This window comes from Oryzias latipes, chromosome 15 (genome assembly GCF_002234675.1).
Source record: "Oryzias latipes chromosome 15, ASM223467v1".
Classification (NCBI taxonomy): Eukaryota; Metazoa; Chordata; class Actinopteri; order Beloniformes; family Adrianichthyidae; genus Oryzias; species Oryzias latipes.
The window spans coordinates 7378747-7404360 of record NC_019873.2 but is presented as its reverse complement, the minus strand read 5'-3'; the positions used below and the strand labels follow the sequence as shown (position 1 = coordinate 7404360).

Sequence of the window (25614 nt, the reverse complement as noted above, 5' to 3'; positions counted from 1 at the left end):
CTGTCCAGCTGTCATTTGTGACTGTTGTGTTTTTGGATTACATTTGAGGTCACAGGCATTGGTGCCAAAGCACATTCTACACTACGGGTCTGCAACCTGAGGCTCTGGAGCCACGTGTGGCTCTTTTATCCCTCCATTGTGGCTCTTTTATTTTGAAAAATGCCAACAATTTGAACAAATAATAGGTTTGTCAGTTAAGTGTTGTCAATTATTTTTTAAACCTTTAAAACTGGGGTGATCACACATTAGTTAAATGTAACTGTCTTTTTTTTTAAACTGCTGCTGACATTACACTAATGAAGAGGCATTGAGAGCTTTATCTTTAAATCCAAAATGCACATGTCAGATAACAAAGCGAAATGATCTTTTGTCAGATTGATTTATTATTAGATACACAGTTCTTAAAGTATAATTACAAGTAAACCTGGGGCAGCAGGAGGAACTCATTTAAAACAGAATGTATTTTATTTTGAAAGGACACTGTCTGTGCTGCTGTCAAAAGGAATATAATAGAAATATAACACTGTTGTAATTTGATCATTGTAAGTATTTAAAGCTGCATTTTTATAAATGAATGACTCAATGAACATAAAAATAGGAAAAAAGCGTATATTTCTAAACAGAGTAGCAGGACTTGGCGGCTCTCGCTGGGCTTGTTTTGCTCAGCACGAAACTGGACCATATGGCTCTTTTAGTGTTAAAGGTTGCAGACCCCTGTCTGATACTGAGGATTAGTGAAAACGTCACAGCTTCTGCTGCAACGTCTAAGAAAAAGCCCATATGTTGAACTCACAAGTCTGCAAGAAGAAAAAAGGGGATGCTGCATCCCAGTGGCTTGATGAAAGCTGATAAGATTCGGGAAACAGAGATTTAAATGTAAACTTTAAAGTTAAAACACTGTTTTGAGGAGAAAACGATAAAGAGAAGAAGGGGGTTTGAATAACTTAACTGCTTTGATAACTGCATTATCAAGTAAGTGTGTTAATTCCCAATAGGTCAGGAAAAATAAAAAAATAAATATGATTACATGTTAACTGAAACCCAAGTATACATCACATTGTCAAATGAATTATATTACAATTATTATCGTCTGTGTTTTTGTTGTTGCTGTGTGGTAGAGCATATCAAATATAACTTTATTTATTTAAAAAAACACTTCCTGCTCTGAGCTCATTTTGTCTTTGATGGCCAAAGATAAAATAAAACATAAAATAACATTTTTATTTAAAGCACCAAATTATTTACTATAATGGCACAATCATAAACTCTTAAAACACTTTTTTCTTTCCTAACCAACTTTTTGAGTTATTTGTGCTGGGATACATTTTTAAATTAGTTTTTGGAGCAATACTCTAATGTTTTGCGTTATGTTGATTTCATTTTAACCCATATTTATGTTGTTGGTTTTATTCTTAGTTAAAACTTAAGTTATTGTTTGTAGTGAATAACACTATAAGATGCTTCTACACATATATTTTAAGATCTTATGATAAATTTCTTTCTGGAAGCGTTTTTTTCCCCCTGTATATTTATATTTGTACTTACTTAAGTGTATTTACTTAATTTTATTTTCTCTATTGGGTTTAAAAAATACTTTTCCTAACGGTCTTTAAAATAATGTTAAATTGAGTGTGGCAACGTTATTCTTATTTTCTGTACAAACAAAAAAATTCCACTCATTTAAAAAAAAAGTTTTCCACGAAAATAAGTTACTAATCAAAAGATATGAATCATATTAGGAAAGTTGTGGTAACAGTCGCAGGAAGTAGAAAAGCAGTATCACAAGTTGTCCAGCAGAGGGCGCTCCATGATTATGAATGGAAGGGTCAGTGTAAAGAGGGGCACTGCAGACTCAAGCTGTGTTCAGCCTCATGCAATAACAAAAAGTAAACTTTTTCTGTTATTTTCAATAAACTTTTAATCAATTTGCCGGTGAACTAACAAAAACAGATGTTAGTTTTTCTAGTTTTTGTAACCCTGAACATGTGGATTGCAGACACATTGGCACGATGGTGAAATTATTCAAGGGAAACGATAAAGTAGTTTACTTGTGCACATTAGCCAGCGTGTAGTGCTGAGGCGATGCAGCAAATCGTCTTTTTTTCCCTCTGTGGATTGCCTCATAGAGGTCAGCCCCCTGCTATGGTGCAATGAGAATATACAGTATGTAAATGGTCTACACTGGTCCAACCAGACTGAACAAGATTTAACCAGCCTGTGCCTGACTGGGATTGCTTACTTTCAAACTTCACACAAGTTTGACGATAAATTCCAACAGTGAAAGGAAAAAAAGCCCCATTAGTCTGTGAAGGAATGAAGGGACCCGACTAACCGTCAATAGGCATTCAAAATGTAAATAAGAAACTTCCAGTGTCTGATGCATCTGTTGTCACAAAGTGAATTTTATACAGTAACTTGAAGATCAAAGAAAGTCACTTCCTGCTGGTGTGGCATCAAGAAAGGTCACATGCGAGAGTTGGACATAGTTAGCACTCAGTGGTTTCATTGTGTTTTCTTGTCCTCCGCACATAAAAAAGGAAAAGTAATGAGCCTGCCGTCCTTTGTTTGCAATGTCAATGTCACAAAAAACAAGTCACAAGTGGATGCCACTGTAAGCATGCAGCACATGTAAATGATCAACCACAACAGTTGCTGCAGAGATCTGCCACAGAGCAGGCATGGCTGTCTCTTTATGGAACACGCTTTTATCTCTTCATGTGCACAAAATGGACTTTAGACAACTCTGCCTCCGAGTCCCTTCAGTTCCTCAAAAGTGGACTGACCTGTTTCTTTCTAGAAATGTGTGATGCCTTTCAAGTGGTCCGGTCTAGGAAGGCAGAGGGCAAAGCCGGCGCTGTTCATGAATGCACCCATAGATAATAGGCTTTGAAATCTTACTTGTTAATAATAACAGGAGCTCACATGTAGGCTGCCTGTCTCAGGCGTGACACAAATCCAAGGGCAGGAACATGACAGATAGGTGAAGCAAGAATAGTTTACTCCTTTATCTATCAAAATAAAATAAAAAAGGAACTGCACGCGCCTTAAAAGTTTGAATAAATCTGTCATTCTAAGTGCCTCCTGGTAGCATTTTTTCATGGTAGGTTTGTGTTTGCAAACTCAAAAACAGGGGGATTTTAGTGCGAATGGGTGGAAATAAATTCATGCAAGGAGCCAGGACCAGTGTTGCTGGGTAAACGTCACAACAGCCTTTCAAAAGCCCTCTCCGAATGACTTTACAGGCTTGTGTACTATCGCCACTACACACCAAATCCAGTATTTTTCCATCAAGTAGCGCGCGGGACCACGTGACCGCGGAGGAGAAAAAAAACTGCTGTCATGTTTGCATCCTCCGTTGACAGCGGTTCTCTCACTATAAAGCACTAAAATGTCCGGGGGGGAAAAAAGCTCCCTACTTTCCTACATGGCCCCGTTTGCTCCCCGTGACTTGTAATCTGGCATTTTGAGCACAGTTTCCCACTCAGGAAACTACATTTTCCTCCAGGTCGATTTCTAACCCCGTGCGTTCATGAGCATGTAACCACTCCCACTCGTGGCTGGTGGAAAATTACCAGCTTACAAGCTACAGGCAAATGAATGGTCCCTGCACGTCGTCATGTCATACAAACCATCCGTCTCCTTGCATGTGACAAGTGTCTTATTTGGAATATATTACGCTAAAATGAAACCGATCTGTCGCTGCCGACCTAAGTGGGAAGATTTGCAACTGTGCGCCTGCTTTCCACCCTTACGTACAACTTATGCATGTGTAAAAACAAAAAATAAACTGCACGTGTAATAGGATTATTCGAGTTCTATTCAATGTTTTAACTCCAAATCTCTCGCGCGGAGTCGTGTACAAGTCCGTTCTGTATAGGAGTCTGCCCTCTTTTTTTCTCCGGGCGGAGTAGTTGGATGGCCGCTCCGGCGAATTGAAATTGACTGACAGCTCCGTTATCCAATGAGAGCAGAGGTAACGACTCTCCGCCAAAATAGCAGCCAATCAGCTCTCGCTGTGGGCGTATCCTTGGTCCAAACTTTGCGCGGCGCCATCGGCTGAAAACTAAACCGAGATGGAATCTCCCAGTCTGAACCGGTTTCAACCGGTTGTGAGTTAGTTGCTTGAGAGAGGATAGGAGGCGCAGGCACACAACATCTACACCGCCCGACTGGAAATTCACTAGAGTGACGATTAATTACTAAATTAAGTTTTATTTGTTTCTTTAAAATGTTTCGGAGTGATAAAATGCAAAGTTTGCCGTAGTAGTAGCTTAGTCTACAGTAGTAATTCTTGCCAGCCAGACATCCCTCACTGCTGGAGCTGGATCATAGGCAACGTTACAATATTGGTATTTTGTTCCCCTGTCAACAGTGGTACTGAAGTATCCACTATCTTGTAGCTTTTTTGGGGGGCAAACGCCACTCTTTTGAGTCAGAGCCTTGGACATTAGGTAGGTAACTGGAGTCAACTACAACCCTGCCATGCAGTATGAACTATTTCTGGCTTTGTGTTTGCAGTGAACCAAATGCAATTTTTTGTTGCTTTAGGCTTTGAACTACGAAACCTGCACAGACTGTCATTGCGCCTTTTTTCTTTTTGAAAATACATGATGCTATTGTAAATCTATGGAATAACTAGCTCGCCGCTAGCTAGCATTTACCTCCGTAAGATGAATGACTGAGCCAACAGTTAAGATATTGCAAAGTAAACCAAAAATATTCAGTAAGTGCATTGGAGAAGGTTACGTGCTAATTCGTTAATCAATAAGTACCCAAACGCAACCTGATTAAAATCCTTGCCTCTCCCACCAAGGCAGCATCACTCGAGTGCGTGATCAGAGCGGATGTTCAGTTGATGTTGCTAGGTGCTCCGCGGTGGCGCGTGCTAACTGTCTAAAACGCTGCTAATAATAATAATTAAGACAGAAAGAAAAGTCCTCTCGCCGCGGACTGCAGCCACTCGGTGACACATTAACTTCCAGAGGCTGCGCAGGCAAAAGCTGCCCGTCTAAAAGCAAATGTATGGACGTCCTCCGCGTCTGGCATCCTTGGTGGGAGTGGTTGGAGCGAGAACGTGAAGGACCACATGTGATTTGATCATGCACGCGCCATCCACTAGCTGGAAATGCAGCGTACTTCTCCAGCTAATTTTAGCAGAGTGTGTAAGACACGCTGCTGCCACTGGCACACTGTTTACAACGGCGTTGCTCTGCCTTCTGTTACTACTATCATCGCTTATACAACCCCATCCCCAAAAATCCATCCGTTATTCGGGTTTCCCCGAAGTATCTGGGATAGTGAATTCCATCACTTGCGGATGTAAACAACATGACGTCGGTTTGTGTATCCGGCACGTGGTTCCCCAAAACTTTATACAGAAGAGTAGAAAACAGATGGTTTTAAGTTAACCTTCTTTTGCTTATTGTGTATTTTTATTTCTCCTAACAATATGCCCTCATAACTGCACCCTTAACAAAAAGTAGTACTAGATTAAAAGAGAGGTAATATGCTTGAACTTTATGTTTCATATATTATGTATGTTTTGTAAACTTAAGATGCTCCTACTTATTCTTAAGACGTTTTCAGTTAATATATTTCCTACACTACATGGTCTGTAGTAGTATACTCGCTATATTTATACTTAATAGAATTAACATAAAGTGTACTACTTTGCTAAGGGCACACTGGATCTCAGGATTGAATGTGCATCTATGCAACAGTCCTTAAGTCTATAATCCCACCTGTTTGGTGGTTTATTTATATTCTTTGACATTTTTTCCCTTGTATTTTATATAGTTGGCTGCTGCTAGAAGTCTTAAAACTACTAAATAGAGTTGATTATCTATGTTGAAGTTTTTACAATGTTACTATTTTATTTCAACAACCATACCTAAAGCACTTATTGGCATACATATGGCAGAGATGGATCTGTTTTTACCTTGATTTGGTGTGTTTAAGTGTAAGTTTGTGTGTTAAAGACCCACTCCTATGAAAATGATGTTTTTAACATCTTCTTGTGGCCTTTTTCGCATGATGGACATGTATGAAGAAAATTAAGCTTAAAATAGCATTTGTTTAACCAAATCCTTTTGAATCTGGAGCAGAAGAAAAACAAAACGGCCATTTGAAAAATCTTGTTTATGTGACCACAACGCCAAGCCGCAAGCTCCCTGCTCCGTTCTGATGCATCCACTTCAGACAAATAGATCCATGAACGTCTTTGGTTTCCTCGTCTGAGCTGGAATCTCACTCAAAACTGTACGGCTGCAGTATTGATCGCCATTTTGTTGCACTACTCATGTTGTGTTGGGGGCTGTAAGCTAGCTGGAGACATGTAAACAGATGAGTGATGGGAAATGAGGGCGGGCTTACTCCCCAGCAGCAGTCCAGTAGAAACTATGTCCTAGAAAATAAGTTTTTTGTTTTGTCTTTTAAATTTTGGCTAAAAGTGGCACAATTGTAATTGAAAGACCACTGGGAACACTTTTAAAATAGATCAAAAGACAATCAGGGTGGGTCTTTAACGGCTAGTTCACGACATCCCCATTTAACCTATCCTAAACACTCATGCCCCCCCCCCCTTCGATGTCCTTGCCACAGACCTCTATGCCAGCAGTTATGACAATGTTAGCAGACCATGCAGCACAGCAGCTGCTGGACTTCAACCAGAAATTGGATATCAACCTACTGGACAATGTGGTGAACTGTCTATATCATGGCGTCGGACCTCAGGTATGTTGGGTTCTTTTGTATTGTTAACGGTCGGATTATAGCCACAGTCTGCTTGTGACACGGATTATTTTTACATTATCGAGGTGTGATGTGTACATTTTAGGCTTTTTCACAGCCTGCAGGACTTCATAACTTTGATTTTTACAGCAAAGAATGGCGCAAGAGGTGCTGACACACTTAAAAGAGCACCCTGATGCATGGACACGAGTGGACACCATCCTGGAGTTCTCTCAGAACATGAACACCAAAGTAAGCAAGCAAATGTATTATCTATAGCCTATTTTAGGATTCAACGATGTCGACTCATTTGCTTTCAGCAGCATCATCTGTATGTGTCTTATTCATTCTGCGACTGAACTATTCAGACCAACACAGCACTGCCAGTGTTTTTTTTTCTTACTTGTAATAGTTGACACAAATGAGTTGATAACAAATAAGGTAAAACGTGAACTTCCTGGTTACAGTTTGATTTACTTTTACTAAGAATTCAAACATTAGTGCAAAAAAGTACAAAATAAGAAGTTTAATCACAACTGGCACAAGGATTCCCTCATTTCTTAGTCTAACCGCAATATCAGCATCAAAAAGTACATTTTGTTTGAGATGAATGCTTTCTTTACATGTTAGATTTAAAAAAAACACTTTTTAATGAGAGTTAAATTCGTGCTGTCCTTGTTAGCCATTAAATCCATGTGTGTATCAATGAAAAATCAAAGTTCTGACTGTTTGACTTTAACAACTGGTTTTTTATGACTTGTGATAGGAAGAAAATTGATGCTTCATCTTGTGCCTCTGGACACAGATGGAGTTTGATGGTAGACCTCCACAAGGTTTACCTTTCTTCTTGAATTTCTGTTATATAAATTCTGTTGGTTAACTTTCATATCATCTGTATCATTAAGCAGAAAATGCTTCAAGATCTGATACATAGAAACAGTCAGAAGACATTGTTCCTTTCCTTTTAATTACCGTTCAGACAAAAATGCTCTAAATAAGAACCGGCATGCAAACTCATTCAGTAGTTTTTGCTTCTTATGGTAGTTTGTGCAGAAAAACGGCCAATTGTGCAATTTAAAACCGCTTTCCCATAATACCTATAAATGTCACACAGTTGATGGGTGACAGAAAATATCTTTTCGTGTTTCTGCATGGTGTGTAGCACATGCCTTTAATCTGAAAATTAATGTACTTGAAACATTTTCAAAATAAATGAAAAATGAGCCAGTCAAAAACTTTCTCTTCAATTTAAAAAAAAAAAAGCAATAGTGTATAGTAAAAGTCAGATTGTTTCCCTGTTTTTACATCTTTCTCCCAGTTTTTATTTAATAAAAAAAAAACAAGTATTTTAGACCGGTTTGTGTAGATTAACAGAAACAGTTTTAGGAGGTACATTAAGATGTTCTTCAGATGGATGACTGCCAACATGGCACTTCCTGCTAGGTCTACTCTAAAGTGAGCATTCATTACATGGAAGATATACAACCTTAGTTAACTACTCCTGAGCTATTTAGACCAAATTAACCCAAGCAGAACTAAAAATGATCATTCATCTTTGGATAAGATGCATCATCAATGAACATGATTTAAAAAGTGAGGGGATGCTGTGTTTAAGCTATGAAGTCTACTCTAGTTGTTGTCATATTTCAGTATTTTAGACAATGAAATAAAGTGTTTTATCCATGTTTTGATGCTCTCTGCATCCTTCTCCCATGGGCCCTTTATGGGCACTCGACACATAATGACAACCTAAAGAAAATGACAAGATGGATCCAAAGTCTGGAGCCACCTTGGCTTGTTTGTCATCGGTGGCTCTGAATGACATTCACATTTTACACCTTGTACATTGATGTGCTGTTGGCTTTGGTCAGCGTCAGTTTAAAGCGAAAGAACCTGTAAAGGATAGACAAGTAAACAAGGTTTGTGTTTTGGTAATAACACCAGCACTTCCCTTATTCCATTCATTCAATACCCTAAACATTCAAGTCAAAATTTGGACTAAAGGTTATCTAGGTTCCAAACACTAAGCTGCTAGGTGCATTTAGTTTAGTTCTTTAACCTAATTCTTCTTGTTCAGTTTTTGTTGCTCCCTTTATTTTGATTCAAAAACATCACTGAAGTCACCCGCCTCACTGGGAACAACCAGAGCTCAGCCTGGTTCTTTGTTCTGGCCCATTTTCATGACTGTGTGTGAGGTTACAAACATGGGGCTTATGCTGTGTTCTGGAATAAGTTTACTTAAAAAAAAACAATTCAGATGTGCAGTAAATGTCTTGAAATAAACGTGCAAAGAAACAGGAATTAACCTCTCTCGCCTGCCTGTATGTTGCAGTACTATGCTCTTCAGATATTGGAAACGGTTATCAAAGCACGATGGAAGATTCTTCCTCGAAATCAATGTGAAGGTAAAAGTACAAAGTACTTATCTAGTGGGGGGCTGAGGGGGGTGTTTGCTGTTGAGTGTTCCTTCTTTTTTGTTTTTGTTTTAATGTGAAGTGCGGTTGCCATGTTGAAGACTATTACCCCACTAAGACTTCTGGTTTGTTTTCTGCTTGACTGGCTTGGCCTGATTGCTGCAAAGAGGTTCAATATTGCACTTCAGCAGCTAGTTCAGGAAGAAAATGACCAAAAACACCCAGATTTTCCTGAGCTTTGTGAGGGGCATCTTTCAAGGCGTACGGCGGAAAGATTTCGGCTTTGTTTGGAGTACTTTCAAAATGCTAAACCCTCCTGTAATCCTCACCCTTAATGCTTTTCTTTAAGTTAGATGGTGCTGCCATAGTCGCTTTGGCAGCACGAGACTGTAATCCCTCCCATGCGTCCCTTAGTTTGCACTGCTTGCCAGTAAAAAGCCGACAAAAGTCTTATTTTGAAAAGCTAGAACTTCAAACGGAATCTGGATGTTTATGAATAGATGCACATTTTCTGCCTTTTCATTTGTTGACACCGTTTCACACTTCTAAAGAGGAACATTTCCATGTAATGATCCAGTCATTTTGATCAAACATGTAAGCTGACTTTAATTCTTGCCTAATTGCCAATTGCACTGTTTTCTAGCTCTGTTGGTGACAAAATACAGATGGCTGAAAATTGCCGTCCGTTTTTCTCTTGTATCAGCGAAGGGCAGTAATAATTCATAATCATTGTCAAATCGGTTGATTCTGCCTCCCTCCATTCTTCTATAATTTTGCTAAAAATTCATTTTTCCCATTGACCTAAGACTTACCTGCTTCTGACCGTAGATGCCTGAATTTTGTTCAAGTGGCAAACCCAGAGCAGGGCGACCGGCAAGTATGTCTTTTCCCCCTTGTGTCAGAGTATTGCCTCGTTTTCGGCTCCTCTCACTACACCCCAGCACACAGTTTTTCAGTTTAGCTGCAGTGCAGAAGCAAATGCAAGGGAGCTGAAAACACAGTGTTTTAAGAAGCTCTGCTCACATTGCATATGTTGACTGTGAGAGCTTCAAGAAAGGCTTCAACTTCCACTGAACCCGCCCCAAAACCTCTTTTGCCCTGTAGGAGTTCAGTGGCAGTTGCAGTCCACATCCATATGCTTACCAACATGTTGTGCAACAGTGTTAAAAATGGAGGACCACACCCGCTTGTGTGTGAACAAATTCTGGATCAAATTGGCAGAATTAGCAAATGAAATGCCAGCAGAGTGTGTGAGGGTTACTGATAAAGTGCTCCAGGCAGCTGGTCATGTCAGGATATGTTGCTGTGGATGCTTGATTGACGCGCGTTTAACATTCCCTTTCCGATGTCTTTATGTATTTGTTAGGTATTAAAAAGTATGTTGTTGGACTCATTATCAAGACTTCGTCAGATGCATCAAATGTAGAGGTGAGTGAACCGGGAGATGACGCTCATTGAACTGGACCTAATACAGGTAGAACATTCAAGAAATGGGACAAAATAAGTCACTTTTCCAAAAGTGAAATAAAGGATACTAGAGTAAAAAGCAGAGCAGACTTGTTTTGTCGCTGGAATAGCTCTTTCCTCTAATACCCTGGTACTCCAACCTTTTTCAGGCCATGGTCTGCTTTAGTGTCAGACAATATTTTCACAAATGGGCCTGTAGGTGGGCTGAAGTAGACCTTCGGTTTATGTTTTGAGGACAAAGTTTATCTTCATCCTCTGTAAAAATATCTGCAGCTGCTTTAAACATGTTTTGTAAACTAGATTTTGTGTAGAAACTATTAAAATGTGACAGATTGTCCATTAACCCATAACCGTCAAAGTGGAAACTACAAAATCAGCCTCGTCCATCTTTTAAGGTATGACAAAGAAACATTCTCTGGTATTTTGTGAATACCAATAAAGGTGAAGCTACCATTTGAATAACTTTATTAGCAGCCTCCTTGTAACATTAGACAGCTGGTTGCTGAATATTGTGCATTATTATGGTCCGGTACAAACGGACTCACAGATTGGTGCCGGTCTGTGCAGTTACGCCCCTTCTTGTGTCTAGGGAGACCTAGAGGAGCAGAACATAAACAGTCAAGTTTTTGCCAGTTTAAAATAATAACCAAAACACCAAAAGACTGTCTCCATACAAAAAATACCAAATGTATTCACAAATTAATAAATAACAACCATAATCAACTTAAAGGTGAGGCAAAAAAGGCTTCAGGGTGAACCAAGGCCAAACGAACAAACAAACCCCCCAACTGAAATCTGTAATCTTACCTGGAAATGGAAAAAGGGAAATCAATGACAAAACACTAACCTCCCTAGACTAACATAAACAGGAGAAAACAAATGTCCAAGAAAATGGCAGTTCACCCCTACAGCTTCACTTAAACAAAACTACACAGAGTGGGCCTCAACACAAAAACACAAAACTACAAAGTGCAACACAACAAACAGGTGGAGAAGGGCGCCAAGCTGCAGTGGAGACATGTTGCAGCAAAGCAACCTTCTCACAGGCTGGAGGTCCAAATGCTGCTTTTAAAGGACCCTCAGTTTGGGTCCAATGGGAGCCACACCTGAAAATAATCAGACAAACAAAGACCCACAGGTAATAATCAGACAAACAAAGATCCACAAAAACAACAGAGTCCCACTCTGATAGAAACAAGATACACAGAACAAAAAGAACGAACAAAACGAAAAATGGCGGGTTGGGGACCACTGCTCTAAAGCTTTTGACTTCTTGTAAACGACTCAGGTGATCCTCACTAAAGTGTTTATACATTTTGATTCTAAACCAATCTGTTTTAGTGTAAAATCACAAACATATAGCAACAATTTGAAGCATTTCTTGCCTTTCCAGATTTGGACAAAGTCCACCTAAAATTAGAAAACTTGACACCTCAGTTCCACCTTTAACTCTTAATAAAACGTCTCCAGAATTAATCTGTGGTCAAAATCAAACATGTGTTTGTGGTTTTTCAGTTTGACCAACCTGGCAAAATCTTTAATACCAAACAAGTGATCTATATGATTACAAGGTAAATGATTCCTTAAAGGGATTACATTTACTATAGTGGGTGTTCTTCATCCGACTTTAATGAGATGATGAAATGACAGATCCTACAGTGTAACTGAATCTGACGACTTTGTATTTGTCTCCTTACTTTTTAGAAAGAAAAAGTGTACATTGGAAAGCTGAATATGATCCTTGTTCAGGTAAGATTCACCTCACAATTTCCTCTAAAAGGCCTCCTCAGTCTGACCGTGCCGTGTGTCGTTGGGATTTCAAACCTCTGCCCATAAAGTTTGGGTTTCTGTTCATCACAAGCTGAATGAGAGTGGGACATCGGTGCAGGCTTTATCTGGAGCTTTCTAAATGTTGCTCATCTTCTCAAATAATGATTTAAAAGTTGTTTCTGACCAACAAACCTCACACAATTTCCACCTGAGTTAGAGCACGGCTCAAGGAATCAATAGGTTCAGCAATTGATGATGTTGTGTTAGAGCTTTCTGCTCACATTTCAAACAAAATCGGGCTTTTCTACTGATCTCCAAATGAGAAAAAAATGTATCTTGATGACAAAAGTCATTTTCCTAATATCACGACTTAATTACCCATTTTCTGGAGAAAGCGAGCTGTAATTATGTTCTGTCATCTCAAGAAAAACAGTTGATGTCAAACCAGTTATTAGGTTTTTATCTATACAAAACAAGCTAAAAATGATATAAGCAGACGGCCATTCCTGTCTTCTGTAGAAATGACTTAAAACTGAGTCTAGTAATAATAGAAATTGTTCATAAAATGTTTAAAACATTAAAAAAAAGACACACACCAAGACAAAAATAATGATAGTTTTTTTGCAACCTTTTAAGGGCACTTAATTTAAAACACATAATTCTATTAAAGTTTGTCAGCAATAAAAATGGCAAAAGAAGTGAGTGTTTAGAAGGCCGCTGCTGGTGGGTTTTGTGTTGTTGTGTGACTGTGCAGAAATTCTGCATGTAGATTTTCTATTAATGGTTTTGATCTGTAAAACAAAATAAAAGCCTGCAGAGTTTCTACAGCAGTGCAAGGAGCACTTAAAGAACTGATCCCTTTTCTGTAGCCCTATGGTTTCACCAAGAAGACTCATCACGTGACCTTTCTATTACCAACATTTCTGTCAGCTAAGTCAGTGTTTTTCAACCAGTGTGCCGTGGGAGATGATCAAGTGTGCCGTGGGAAATTGCCCTCATTAACTGATCTAAAGACATTTCCCATCTCCATGAAATCAGCTCTTTGTTCGTCCAAACAGGCCCTGATAAAACACTGAGAAGTTAGGAATATGAAAGAGCATAAAATACTTTTTCTTTGTGTTTATCTGATTCTATTAAAGACATTTTGATAAGAATGACAGAACCGCGATTTAGCTGTAGCTTCAGACATTTTTGGAAAAGTCCCGCCCCTATAACTGTCTCCACCAATCATTCTTGGAGTCTCAATCACGTCATCAGTCTGACCAATCAGAAGTGGTTAAAGTCTTCACTTCCTTGTTCCGATTTAGCTCATAAAGTCGCTCAATTTAAACAAAAATACCAGCTAAACCTCCTCTTTAGTGGTGTAGCTTTCCGCAGAATCCGCTGTCAGACCGTGGAACAAGTGAACAAAACAATTGAAGCTCGGAGAAATGATCTCCGGCCGTTTTCACACTACATCTCCCATGATGCGTTGGGTACAGTGACAGCGTCTCAACGCACAATTGGTTTTCGTGTTAAACGTCTTGAAAAAACAACGAACACACTTCAAACAGTTTTTAAATCTTCTAACTTAACTTTTATTACATCTTTTAGAAAAAACAACGACAACTTCCAGCTTTTTCTGCCACAATTGTCTCAAAAATGCATGTGAGATTGTGGAGGGGCCGTAGATCAATACAGAATATGAGTTTCTCCTTTTTTTTTTGGATGCTGGTGTGTCGCTGGATTTTTTTCAAGGTTTAAGTGTGCCACGGCCCAAAAAAGGTTGAAAAACACTGAGCTAAGTTAACTTGGGCTGTGTTCATTTTGTGTGTATTTAGCAGGTTAAAAAACTCTGTTCTGTTATGAGATGTTTGTAGAAATGTCTGTAAAGCAGATGTACCAAACCCCCTCCATCCCAGTCACAGCACCCCGTCTGCCCCTGTCTGCAGATCCTGAAGCAGGAGTGGCCCAAGCACTGGCCCACGTTCATCAGCGACATCGTGGGGGCGAGTCGCACCAGCGAGAGCCTCTGTCAGAACAACATGGTCATCCTGAAGCTGCTCAGCGAGGAAGTGTTTGACTTCTCCAGTGGCCAGATGACCCAGGTCAAGGCCAAGCACCTGAAGGACAGGTGAGCAGGTCGCACAAACACTCTGAACTAGGTATTGGTTTAATGTGGAATATTCCTGAGGAAAAAAGAGATTATGCAAGAGACGAGGGATGTCCCAATCGAGTTCAGTCATTTGAATTTCAGTTCAGATCCGGTACTTTTGTAACACATTTAAAAAATGTGTTATTTATGAACCTTTTTTTTTCATTGAACACTTAAACAAAGCATTTCTGTGAAGTAGCTTGAAGAATCAGGCAAAAATAGTGCAACTAGAAACAGTAGTTAACTATTAACTAGTACAAACGGGTCATAATTAGTCATTTTCAGATTTTGTTGACGGTGGTTTTAGGATCTTCAGAAGAACCTTTTAAAGCTCCAATTAAAATGGCTAAAAATAATTTTCTACCCAAATCGTTGTTGTAGCACAAATTTGATGAGTATTTCTTGACAAGTTCCTATCATCATGACCTTTTCTATTTTTTTTCCGGTTCGTTTTTTCTTTTTTTTGGAGAGATTATGGATTTTTGGCACTTTGTAGACGGTCCCTTGGCAGCCGCCTCACTGCCGTTTCTCTATTTGCAGTATGGAGAGGAAACAAAAATCTGATCTTTTTTCTTTTCAAATGCCTTTGTAGATTGCTGTTTGAGTTCAGACCAGCCAAAAGAGACACTTTAAATGTTTATTAAGAGTTAATTATCCCGGATCTCTGATTCTGTGAATATCTCACTAACGCCACTGAGCTGCATTCGTCTGCCTCCTGCTCACACTAGTGCCCTATTCTGCTGCATTAATAAATAGTAAATAAATATTCAATCCCTGATCGGAGTGCAACATCAAGTTCAGAACGAGTCTGGAACGATGCAATCGAACCTAATTTCCAATCAGGGACATCTGTATTTATAACACACTAATCCACTGAAAGAGACGGTAACAATGTGAAAAAAGTCAGGTAATATAAATGTTCATGAACTGTAGGGTTTGTTCCCATGACCAGTTATTACAGGATATCTGTGTTTCTGATTGTGTCCTTTAGCATGTGCAACGAATTCTCCCAGATCTTCCAGCTGTGCCAGTTTGTTATGGTACGTGAATCGCCATCATATCGGCAGCAGTGATGTGCTGTAGTGTTTTAGTTTTTAATTTACCATCCTAGCACTTTCTTCAGCTGTTTGTGTCTGCGGTTTACCTGCAGGAGAATTCCCAGAATGCCCCGCTTGTGCACGCCACCCTGGAGACCCTGTTGCGTTTTCTGAATTGGATTCCGCTGGGGTACATCTTTGAAACCAAGCTGATCAGCACACTGGTGTACAAGGTGTGGATGCAGACACTAATGCTGCTGCTCGTGGTTGTGGATAACCCGTGTGAGTGCAAAGACGCTGAAAAACTGCCCGACCTCTTCTCAGTTCCTGAATGTTCCCATGTTCCGCAACGTGACGCTGAAGTGCCTGACGGAGATCGCTGGTGTGAGTGTCAGCCAGTACGAGGAGCAGTTTGTCACGCTCTTCACCCTCACCATGTGTCAGCTCAAGCAGGTGAGCAGCAGAACAGACGCGTCCGGCTCGGGTGTAGAGTTTTCTTCTAACTTGGAAGCGTCTGCGTTCAGATGCTGCCCCTGAACACCAACATCCGGTTGGCCTACGCCAACGGGAAGGACGACGAGCAGAACTTCATCCAGAACCTCAGCCTGTTCCTGTGCACCTTCCTGAAAGAACACGGGCAGCTCATCGAGAAGAGGCTGAACCTCCGAGAGACACTCATGGAGGTAGGACAGAATATTTTTAGTGGCAGAAACCTAATATTTAACACGTGGGACTGGAGACGCTCAGGAAACCGGGGCAGCCCGGATGTACGTGGCAGTACAACACTGAAAAATGCTGTTCCTATGCGCTCATTTCTGTCTGTCATCTCTTGCTTCCTCAGGCTCTCCACTACATGCTCCTCGTGTCAGAGGTGGAGGAGACCGAGATCTTCAAAATTTGTCTGGAGTATTGGAACCACCTGGCAGCAGAACTCTACAGAGAAAGTCCGTTCTCCACGTCCACATCTCCTCTGCTGTCCGGGAACCAGCACTTCGACGTTCCACCGCGCAGGCAGCTCTATCTGCCAGTGCTCTCCAAGGTGCTGCCAACGCTATCAGACCTATCAGCTTTATTGGTGCAATATAATCCTAAATGAATCCATAATGTGTTAAGAGTTTGTAGACTCCAGAGGCACTGCACATGTCGTGGAGCCGTTTCACTTCTCACAACTCATTGGCAGAAGAATCAGTTTTCTGCAGCGACAGAGATGTGGTTTTTAGTTGCACAATTGTTAAAAATAATCAATCTCGGGGTACAAACATGGAGCTTTTCTGCTACTCTGTGCTCATTCATAAACCGCAACAAACCCCTGTGTGACATAAGTTCACCAAAGACGGATTTCAAATGAGAAGTGCGTCTTAGAATCAGCTCAGAGCTCTTCTGAGTTTAATGTCTCGTGTGTTCAACGGCAGGTCCGTCTGCTGATGGTGAGTCGGATGGCCAAGCCGGAGGAGGTGCTGGTGGTGGAGAACGACCAGGGGGAGGTGGTCAGAGAATTTATGAAGGACACAGACTCCATCAACCTTTACAAGAACATGAGAGAAACTCTGGGTATGAAACGCAGAAGACCGTCTCTAAGTCCTGAGGGTTTGTGTGATGGTTTATGTGGAGCTGCAGCACAGCAGGGGACTTTTAACCGTGGACCCCACAGCCCCTCTAGGAATGGCGAGTGCAGCTTTACACGCGCCGCCGCCAAGTTCCAGCTGAATGGAACTGGGTGGAGTTGATGATTAGGAGTACAGGGAGTTCTTCTGTGAACACAGTTGTACTTCATGTACGTTCAGAAACGTTGGTTCCAATCAGAGCAATGAGTCAGTCAGGTTAGTCTCTCGTTTTCAGGACTCCTTAACTTCATCTTTTTGTTTCGTTGTCATAAACACAAATTTTTCTGTCTTCCAAATGAAAGATTGACTAACTTGTGTGGGTACTCTCCATCCTCTTCAAATGTATGCCAGATTCACAGTACCATATCTTCTGCACTGATGCACCGTCAATACATGGTCTATTTTTGAACTTATGTCATGTGATGCACACCAAACTATAAGGTTCATTAAGTTAGGCAAAAGAGTCAGAGATGGAGTATTCACAATACCTATAACTGCCAACCTGGTTAGTAACACGGAAAAACAGAACTGCCCTACATGTTAACAACGTTATCGTATATTCATAATAACACCCAAACCAAACATGTTGACAGACATCTCAAAATCACTTCTACATCAGGAAGCACAACCAGAATTGATCCTGGAGCTCCAGATTATATGACACTTTTTTTATCCTTTTTTTTCCCTAAATAATCAAGGCTTTAAGTGTGCCCTACAGTGTGGAAAATACAGTCCTATTTAAATATTTTAGGGGAATTGGGCTTTGAGTTCTGTGCTGGGTCCACATGGGAATTCTCTGCTTCCACAGCCTAAAGAGATGCCGGTAAGATGGATCAGAAACGAGGAAACAGAAAAAGCCGTTTTCACTCCAAGGTGGATGTGAGGAAAACTGGAGCGTTGAGCTAAACCATGTTAGATGGGAGGATTGTTATGTAACATGAGAACTGTCAGCTGATACTGAGTATTTTCTGCTTTTGTAACTTCATGGAATGTAAAAGCCATCGGGACTGACACGAGTTCTGCTGCTCTGCAGTCTATCTGACTCACCTGGATTATGCGGACACGGAGCGCATTATGACCGAGAAGCTCCACAACCAGGTGAACGGAACCGAGTGGTCCTGGAAGAACCTCAACACCCTGTGCTGGGCCATCGGGTCCATCAGTGGAGCCATGCATGAAGAGGATGAGAAGAGGTTCCTGGTTACAGTCATCAAGGTGAGGAAAGCAGGTGATGCAACAGCACTAAGATGGCTGTGGATCATTACATGAGTGGAGATCATGATTTAATTCACAGATCAAACCATGATTCTCCTTGTTTAATATGGATGAATGGTTGCTACATGTCTGTCTTTTTCCTGGATCTATAACAATGAAAATATGCATTGAAATGTTGTCATGAATACCTGTTTATTTAGAACAGTAGATCAGAATCAACAAGACATAACGTAACAGAAAGATTAAAAAAACAAAAACAAATGGTATTTATCACCTAAAATGTTTCCCACAGTTTTTCCTTCCTCAAAGTTTCACTGACTACAGTTCCAGCAGGCAAGGAGATAGTAAATAAAGGCACAGCACCTAAATAAAAATGGAACAACCAGAAAACACTCACTGTCCTTTCATCGGAACTGACAGATTTGTTTTATAAACTAACTTTTCATTGTTTGTTGAAATACCAAAAAAATTTAAAAAACGCTCCCAAAACATCAGAAGCACCTTCCAGTGCGGCTTCTCCACCATGCTAGCATCAAGAGATTCACCTAATATTAGTAATGTATGTATGTAATGCTAATGTATGTACAGAATGGTTTATCCTTTAAAAAAAAGTAATGGCTGCTGCTTATAATCAGGTGCGCTCTATAGTCTGGAAATTACAGTAATCCTGTGTGACAGTAGTGGATTCCACTTTTTAGTTTATACACTTAAAATCCAACATCTTTCTGTAATGTAGACCAATCATTACAGTGTCTGAGGGGTATTTTTACTACACTTTACTATATTTATAAAAATTAGGAATCTGTGAACTCGGAAATCACAAATGTTCATAATAATGTAATTTTTGGGAACAGATGGTGAATATCTGAGTTTTTAGCTACTTTTTACAGCCTTACGCCAGCGGCACTTCACCTCGCTTTTCTCCCTCCTGTAAAGGCCGCTTTTCTTCACTGGAATCCACTGGAATGACACAAACTGCATAAACGGTTACAAAAGAATGTAAACCATGGAGCTAATCTCCTGTATTTGGGCGTTCATCAATATTGACTTTATCTCTTTTTTGGAACATGGCTGAACAGAAGAAAATGCATTTTGAGCGGATAAAACTCTTTATTCAGTGTTTGTTGATTTCCCAATGAACACAGCTTCAAGAAATTGCGGGAAAACCCTCATTTGACTGTAAACCACAGCCTGTTTGTTTGTGTTTTTTGTGCCTATGGTGCTGAAGTGTGATCAGACGTCAAAAAAGGTTTTGTCCATGCGGTCCCGGCTGCTGGATGATCTTGTTGGTTTCATTTCCAGGATCTGCTGGGTCTTTGCGAGCAGAAGCGAGGAAAAGACAACAAAGCCATCATTGCTTCAAACATCATGTACATCGTGGGCCAGTACCCACGCTTCCTCAGAGCTCACTGGAAGTTCCTCAAGACGGTGGTCAACAAACTCTTTGAATTCATGCACGGTGAGAGCTTCAAGATGAACAAAGGCTCCCAGAGTTTGACTGTGATGCTTCCACATGGAAACACAGAGCTAGTCGTAGATCTTTTCAACCGTCCTTGGTGCTGCTGTGTGATTGTGTTTGATCTCTGCCACCTGGGAGATGTCCTTGAACTAGGGCTGCACGATATGAGGAAAACTTGCGATATGCGATATTAGTGATCAATATTGCGATAACGATAAATTTGCGGTAAATAAACAAATAGAAAAATAAACAAAAACATCATTCCCATTTCATTGCAACAGTTTAAAAATTATACTCCAAATGACCCTCATCGACACGGGGGACAAACGTCAGGGTGGCTAACCCTGGTCCTCAAGAGCATCAACCCTGTCTGTTTTCCAATTCTCCCTAAACTGCTCGATAATGATAACCAAAATCAGGTGTGTTCAGTCAATCAGGATGTGAAATCACTTGAGTCAGCCAATCAACAGCAAGCTGGTTAAGGAGAGCTGGAAAACAGGCAGGGTTGAGGCTTTTCAGGACCAGGGTTAACATAATAGGCCTCCATCTGATTGGTCAACAATGGGAAGGCGTCCATCTGATTGGTCAAAGCATAAAGGGATTTATTTGATTCGTTAAATGCTTCAAGCTGCTAGAAGATTGTTTTAACACATTTTGGGTTTGCGATTTATTGCGATATTCGCCGTCTTTTGCGATATGCATATTGCAGAGCTGGATATTGCGATAACGATAAATTTGCAGTATATTGTGCAGGCCTACCTTGAACTGAACACACCAGCCCAAAGTGCAAAAAGCTGAAACTGAGCCTTGCTTTCTGAGCAGAAACCCACGATGGCGTTCAGGACATGGCATGCGACACCTTCATCAAGATCGCTCAAAAATGCAGGCGCCATTTCATCCAGGTGCAGGTGGGAGAGGTGATGCCGTTCATCGACGAGATCCTAAACAACATCAACACCATCATCTGTGACCTGCAGCCTCAGCAGGTGAGCAGATCTTCATCACAGCAGGCGTGTTTCCCACCTTAGCGGAACGCCGTCTCACGTGGAGCCCCACTCTGCCCCCCTTCTGCGCGCAGGTTCACACGTTTTATGAGGCGGTGGGCTACATGATCGGGGCTCAGACGGACCAGGCCGTTCAGGAGCACCTGATCGAGAAGTACATGCTGCTGCCCAATCAAGTGTGGGACAGCATCATCCAGCAAGCCACCAAGGTCAGAGCCGCCGCTGAGGTCGCTGGCTTAGGTGACGGAGGCGGCCCGGTCGTTCATCCCTCCTCTGTGCCTCTCCCGCTCAGAACGTTGACATCCTGAAGGATCCAGAGACGGTCAAGCAGCTGGGCAGCATCCTGAAGACCAACGTCAGAGCCTGCAAAGCCGTGGGACACCCCTTCGTCATCCAGCTGGGACGGATTTACCTGGACATGCTGAACGTCTACAAGTGCCTCAGCGAGAACATCTCTGCTGCCATCCAGACGAACGGTGAGAGGCGGCAGTGTGTCTGAATCCCATGCTGAAGCTCCCAAACTGTTTCCTTTCACATGTTTGGACTGTTTTTCTGCTTAGTTTAAAATACTGGTATTTCTGTGCCGTTATATTTTATATCTTATACTATTATTCTTCTTAAATCAGAGTACGTTTGTCTATCAGATAAATTAGGGGTCTACAACCTTTAACACTAAAGGAGCCGTTTGGGTTTGTTGCTTACTGACCAGAACGAGAGCTAGAAAGTTCCACTTCCTGTCTAAAAAAAATACACTTTATATGAGTTTTTATGACCATAAATCCATTCATTTATTACACCTATCTTTAAAACATTTTTTTAAAGTTTAAAGCTGGATTTTTACTTGTATAACAATTTTAACTTTTTTTACTTTTGACAGAAGTCCCTTTCAAAATAAAATGTGTTAAAAAAGATACTGGTTAACTAAACCAATATGACCAAAACTACAAACCAAATGTTTTATTCAAAGCCAAGTGGAGGAATAAAGCAAGGAGCTGAATGAACGATGGAGAAAAGGTTGTTGATCAGCTCCAGCAGGCAGAGCTGAAGCTGTTGCTCCTGCACTGTTTCTCAAACTAAAATCTCTTTTGAGTTGTAGGCGAGATGGTGACCAAACAGCCGCTGATCCGGAGTATGAGAACGGTGAAACGAGAGACACTGAAGCTGATCTCAGGCTGGGTCAGCCGATCAAACGACCCACAGATGGTGAGAGCCGGACCGCGTGTGGAACGTCTGAGCACAGCTCGATTCTCCTGCTGACGGCATGTTTGTGTCTTTCCGTTTCTTTCTGTAGGTTGGGGAAAACTTTGTTCCTCCACTGCTGGACGCCGTCCTCATCGATTACCAACGCAACGTCCCTGCAGCCCGGGAGCCAGAGGTCCTCAGCACCATGGCAACCATCGTTAACAAACTGGGGGGTCACATCACCAGCGAAATCCCCCAAATCTTTGACGCAGTCTTTGAATGCACACTAAACATGATCAACAAGGTGAGATTGTTGGGCCTCGGGTGGATGTTTCTGTTCAAGTGAGACTCCAGCAGACAGCGAAGCCCTTTTTTCTCTTTCTTGGAGCAGAACTTCGAGGAGTTTCCGGAGCACAGGACTCACTTCTTCTACCTGCTCCAAGCCGTGAACTCGCACTGCTTCGCTGCTTTCCTGGCCATCCCTCCAGCCCAGTTTAAGCTGGTGTTGGACTCCATTATTTGGGCCTTCAAACACACCATGAGGAACGTGGCCGACACAGGTACGGAGGCTGAAACGCACAGCAGTTAGAATGCACGGCAACTTTATCCTCATTAAAATGATGAAAATGTTCTCAAATTTACATCATTTTCGTACAATTATGACTTTTATGTCCTAATATTGTGACTTTACTCTTATAAAATGACGACTTTCTCGCTCATAAATTTACATTATTTTGTAAATTGATGACTTTTTTCACATAATAGAACTTTATTTTTATGGTTGAAGGACAATAGTGTTTAAGCTTCGCTGAAAAAGGGTTAAACTATAACATTTTTCCACATCTCTCTAAAATTCATTGTTTACATGTTTAGAAAGACATCGTCTGTCTTTCTTCTTGTAACTCTGCGGAAGCAGCAGGACTGTTTCCTGGGCTTGTGGCTGAAATGTGTGGGATCATGTTGTTGGTGATCGTCATCTCAGTGGTTCTGCTCACCCAGGTCTGCAGATTCTCTACACATTGCTTCAAAACGTGGCCCAGGAGGAAGCGGCCGCTCAGAGCTTCTACCAGACCTATTTCTGCGACATCCTGCAGCACATCTTCTCCGTGGTCACAGACACGTCACACACTGCTGGTGAGGCTTCAGACCAAAGTGGAAACATCTTCCGAAGAGGATCAGATGTGGAATGAGCTCTTTATCCGCATCTTTGCGTGTCTGTGTGCGTTTGCATCTGCAGGCCTGACGATGCACGCATCCATCCTGGCGTACATGTTCAACCTGGTAGAAGAAGGGAAGATCACAGCCCCGCTGAGCCCCGCCAACCCCTCCAGTAACCAGGTGTTCATACAGGAATACGTAGCCAACCTGCTGAAGACTGCCTTCCCCCACCTGCAGGAGTACGTGTAACACGGCGTAGAGCGTCTGTCCTTAGGGTGGTGGTCTGTAACAGATCTGTGTGCTCCTGTCTGTTAGTGCTCAGGTGAAGGTGTTTGTGACGGGGCTGTTCAGCCTGAACCAGGACATTCCTGCCTTCAAGGAGCACCTGAGGGACTTCCTGGTCCAGATAAAGGTGAGCTTCCTGTCGTTGTAGTCTGCCGACCTTCAGCTTTTCCTCCTCAGCTTTGATGTGATCAGAAGCGGATGTCTGGAGGCTGTTTTCTTTGATCGGATGCCTCGGCGTACCTGCAGCTCTGTTGTTTGGGAAGCGGGAGCTTTGGCTCTTCTCACAGAGGTTATCAGACCCAGCATGCCTTGCTGCTTAGCTGCTGTTGCCACAAATAACTCTCACGTGGAAAAGGTCGTCCTACAAAGTGGCCGGATGCTTTTGTTGGACTTACACACCCACTCTGATGAAAATCGCGTTTTTAACGTGTTCTTGTAGTATTTTTCGGATGATGGAGTAGAAAATACAATGGTTAGCGGGGCTACAGGGGGACAGTTGCCCCATAGCAAAAAGCCCCCACCACCTGCCCCCCAATTTTTGAGCCATTATTTGTCTAATTACTGCCAAAGATTAGGAAATCATCAATCACTCTTGTGCTCTCTTGTGGGGTCATCTGGACTCCACAAGAGAGCACAAGGGTTAAGTGTTTTTAAAAATTGCAAAACATCCGCTCCATTCTGATCATCCACTTATAGACAAACAGATCCATGGACGTCTTAGTTGACACCGCTCACCATTTTCGTTGCACCACTAATGATGGGTTGAGGTTATGAGGGGGCTGTAAGCTAGCGGGAGAAATTGTAAACACGTGGTGATGGGATGCATGGGTGGGCAGTGGGCCTTTAACACATTCACGCCGTCAACTTGCGCCCTCTTCCTCTGTGTGGCAGGAGTTTGCGGGCGAGGACACCTCGGATCTGTTCCTGGAGGAGAGGGAAGCCTCGCTGCGGCAGGCCCAGGAGGAGAAACACAAGATCCAGATGTCGGTGCCGGGGATCCTCAACCCCCACGAGATGCCGGAGGAGATGTGCGACTGAGCCGCAGCTCTCTCCCCCCCACCTGTACAGTATCTAACAAACACGCAAACCGTGGCGAACCCAGAGAGGCACTTGTGCGGCGGGAGGCGGCCCGCCCTCCACCCAGCGCGCCAGCCTGGTGGACGTCTGTTGACCAAATCCCTGTCAATACTATGTAAATGAGTACCGCGTCACCCTGTGGCCCCTTTTTACATAACCCCCGTTTTCTATGGAGATTTTGTGTGTTCCCGTTTAATCCACATCTATGTTTGGTCGTTCTCTGCTCCATGGCGCATCTGCATGATGACCTACAGATTCAGACCCACGGTTTGGTTTCCTGCTCCCCTCTGTCCGCTCATTGGTTCAAGTGTAGATGTTTTCTACGGACCGCGTGTAAAGATGGCATAGAAGCTTCTAGAGTGGCGTCTTTTCAGACCCCGCCCCCCCTCCTGGTCAGGTGGGACAATGTGAATTTGACAGAAGATGAATGAAGGCTGCGAGGTGCTGCTGCGTCTGCAGGAAGGGAAAGCAAACGCGTGCATATCATCCCAGTTGTATAGCATCTTTAATACCACGGGAACATTTTCTTTGTGTTCTGCTGTTTTTCTTTTTTTCTTTTTTTTTTGTTGTGGGTGTGCGCGCGCGTGTGTGTGTGCTGTCGCTTAGTCGACATCAGCGTTTCGTTTTCCTCTAAGAGGATCCTCGCTCCGTTTGGAGCCTTCATTAATGGGATGTTTTCAGACATGACGCAGGTATTTATGGCTTCTGGGTTGGCGGCATCTTTTTAACAGCTCCTGTTGAACTCGGATGGCTTTCGGCATTCTCCTCACTTTAGATTGTTTACTGTGCTGTAGTGCTTCAAGACACTACGTCCTAGAGCAAATTTAAACGATTAAACTGGGTTTACATTTAATTTTGTACTTTTGCATTTGTTTTTCCATTTGTATTAAGTTCTGTCCAGATGAAGTTTTCTTTTTTTGTCCAGAGAGCAAATTAGTTGCCAACGAGTTGAATTAAGACAGAATGTATAAATCCAAATGAGCACCCATTTTCTGACAGCAGATTTCTCTTTAAGGTGTTACTTTGTTGTGAACTTTTTGAACTAATTAAAGTTGAGAATTTTATAACCCTGATTTTGT

At 41.8% G+C, this 25614-nt stretch overlaps 1 protein-coding gene across 2 annotated transcripts; it reads left to right on the top strand.

Annotated features, from left to right (window-relative positions):
- The first annotated feature begins 4102 nt into the window (after positions 1-4102).
- LOC101170539 (exportin-1) lies at positions 4103-25608 on the top strand. Of its 2 annotated transcripts, none has more exons than XM_004076933.4 (25): positions 4103-4451; positions 6601-6732; positions 6880-6981; positions 9062-9134; positions 10510-10571; positions 12315-12359; positions 14312-14493; positions 15506-15554; positions 15665-15784; positions 15876-16004; positions 16076-16234; positions 16393-16590; positions 16964-17102; positions 18189-18370; positions 19673-19829; positions 20652-20815; positions 20908-21042; positions 21126-21309; positions 21930-22036; positions 22125-22319; positions 22407-22575; positions 23015-23149; positions 23253-23412; positions 23489-23585; positions 24350-25608. In XM_004076933.4, exons 2-25 carry the CDS (start codon positions 6607-6609, stop codon positions 24494-24496), a joined length of 3216 nt encoding a protein of 1071 aa, XP_004076981.1. In that variant the 5' UTR covers positions 4103-4451; positions 6601-6606; the 3' UTR covers positions 24497-25608. The 2 variants fall into 2 exon arrangements, with proteins under 2 accessions (XP_004076981.1, XP_011482395.1); XM_011484093.2 differs by lacking the exon at positions 4103-4451 and adding an exon at positions 9972-10020 and having other exon boundaries at positions 6615-6732.
- The last annotated feature ends 6 nt before the right edge of the window (positions 25609-25614 follow it).

Bases quoted from the DNA above. Each gene is read 5' to 3' on its own strand.
- LOC101170539 (XM_004076933.4), top strand. From the start codon at position 6,607: ATGCCAGCAGTTATGACAATGTTAGCAGACCATGCAGCACAGCAGCTG. The intron at 6,982-9,061 runs GTAAGCAAGCAA...TGTATGTTGCAG, and splicing joins CTCAGAACATGAACACCAAA to TACTATGCTCTTCAGATATT. The intron at 16,005-16,075 runs GTGAGCAGCAGA...GTCTGCGTTCAG, and splicing joins CCATGTGTCAGCTCAAGCAG to ATGCTGCCCCTGAACACCAA.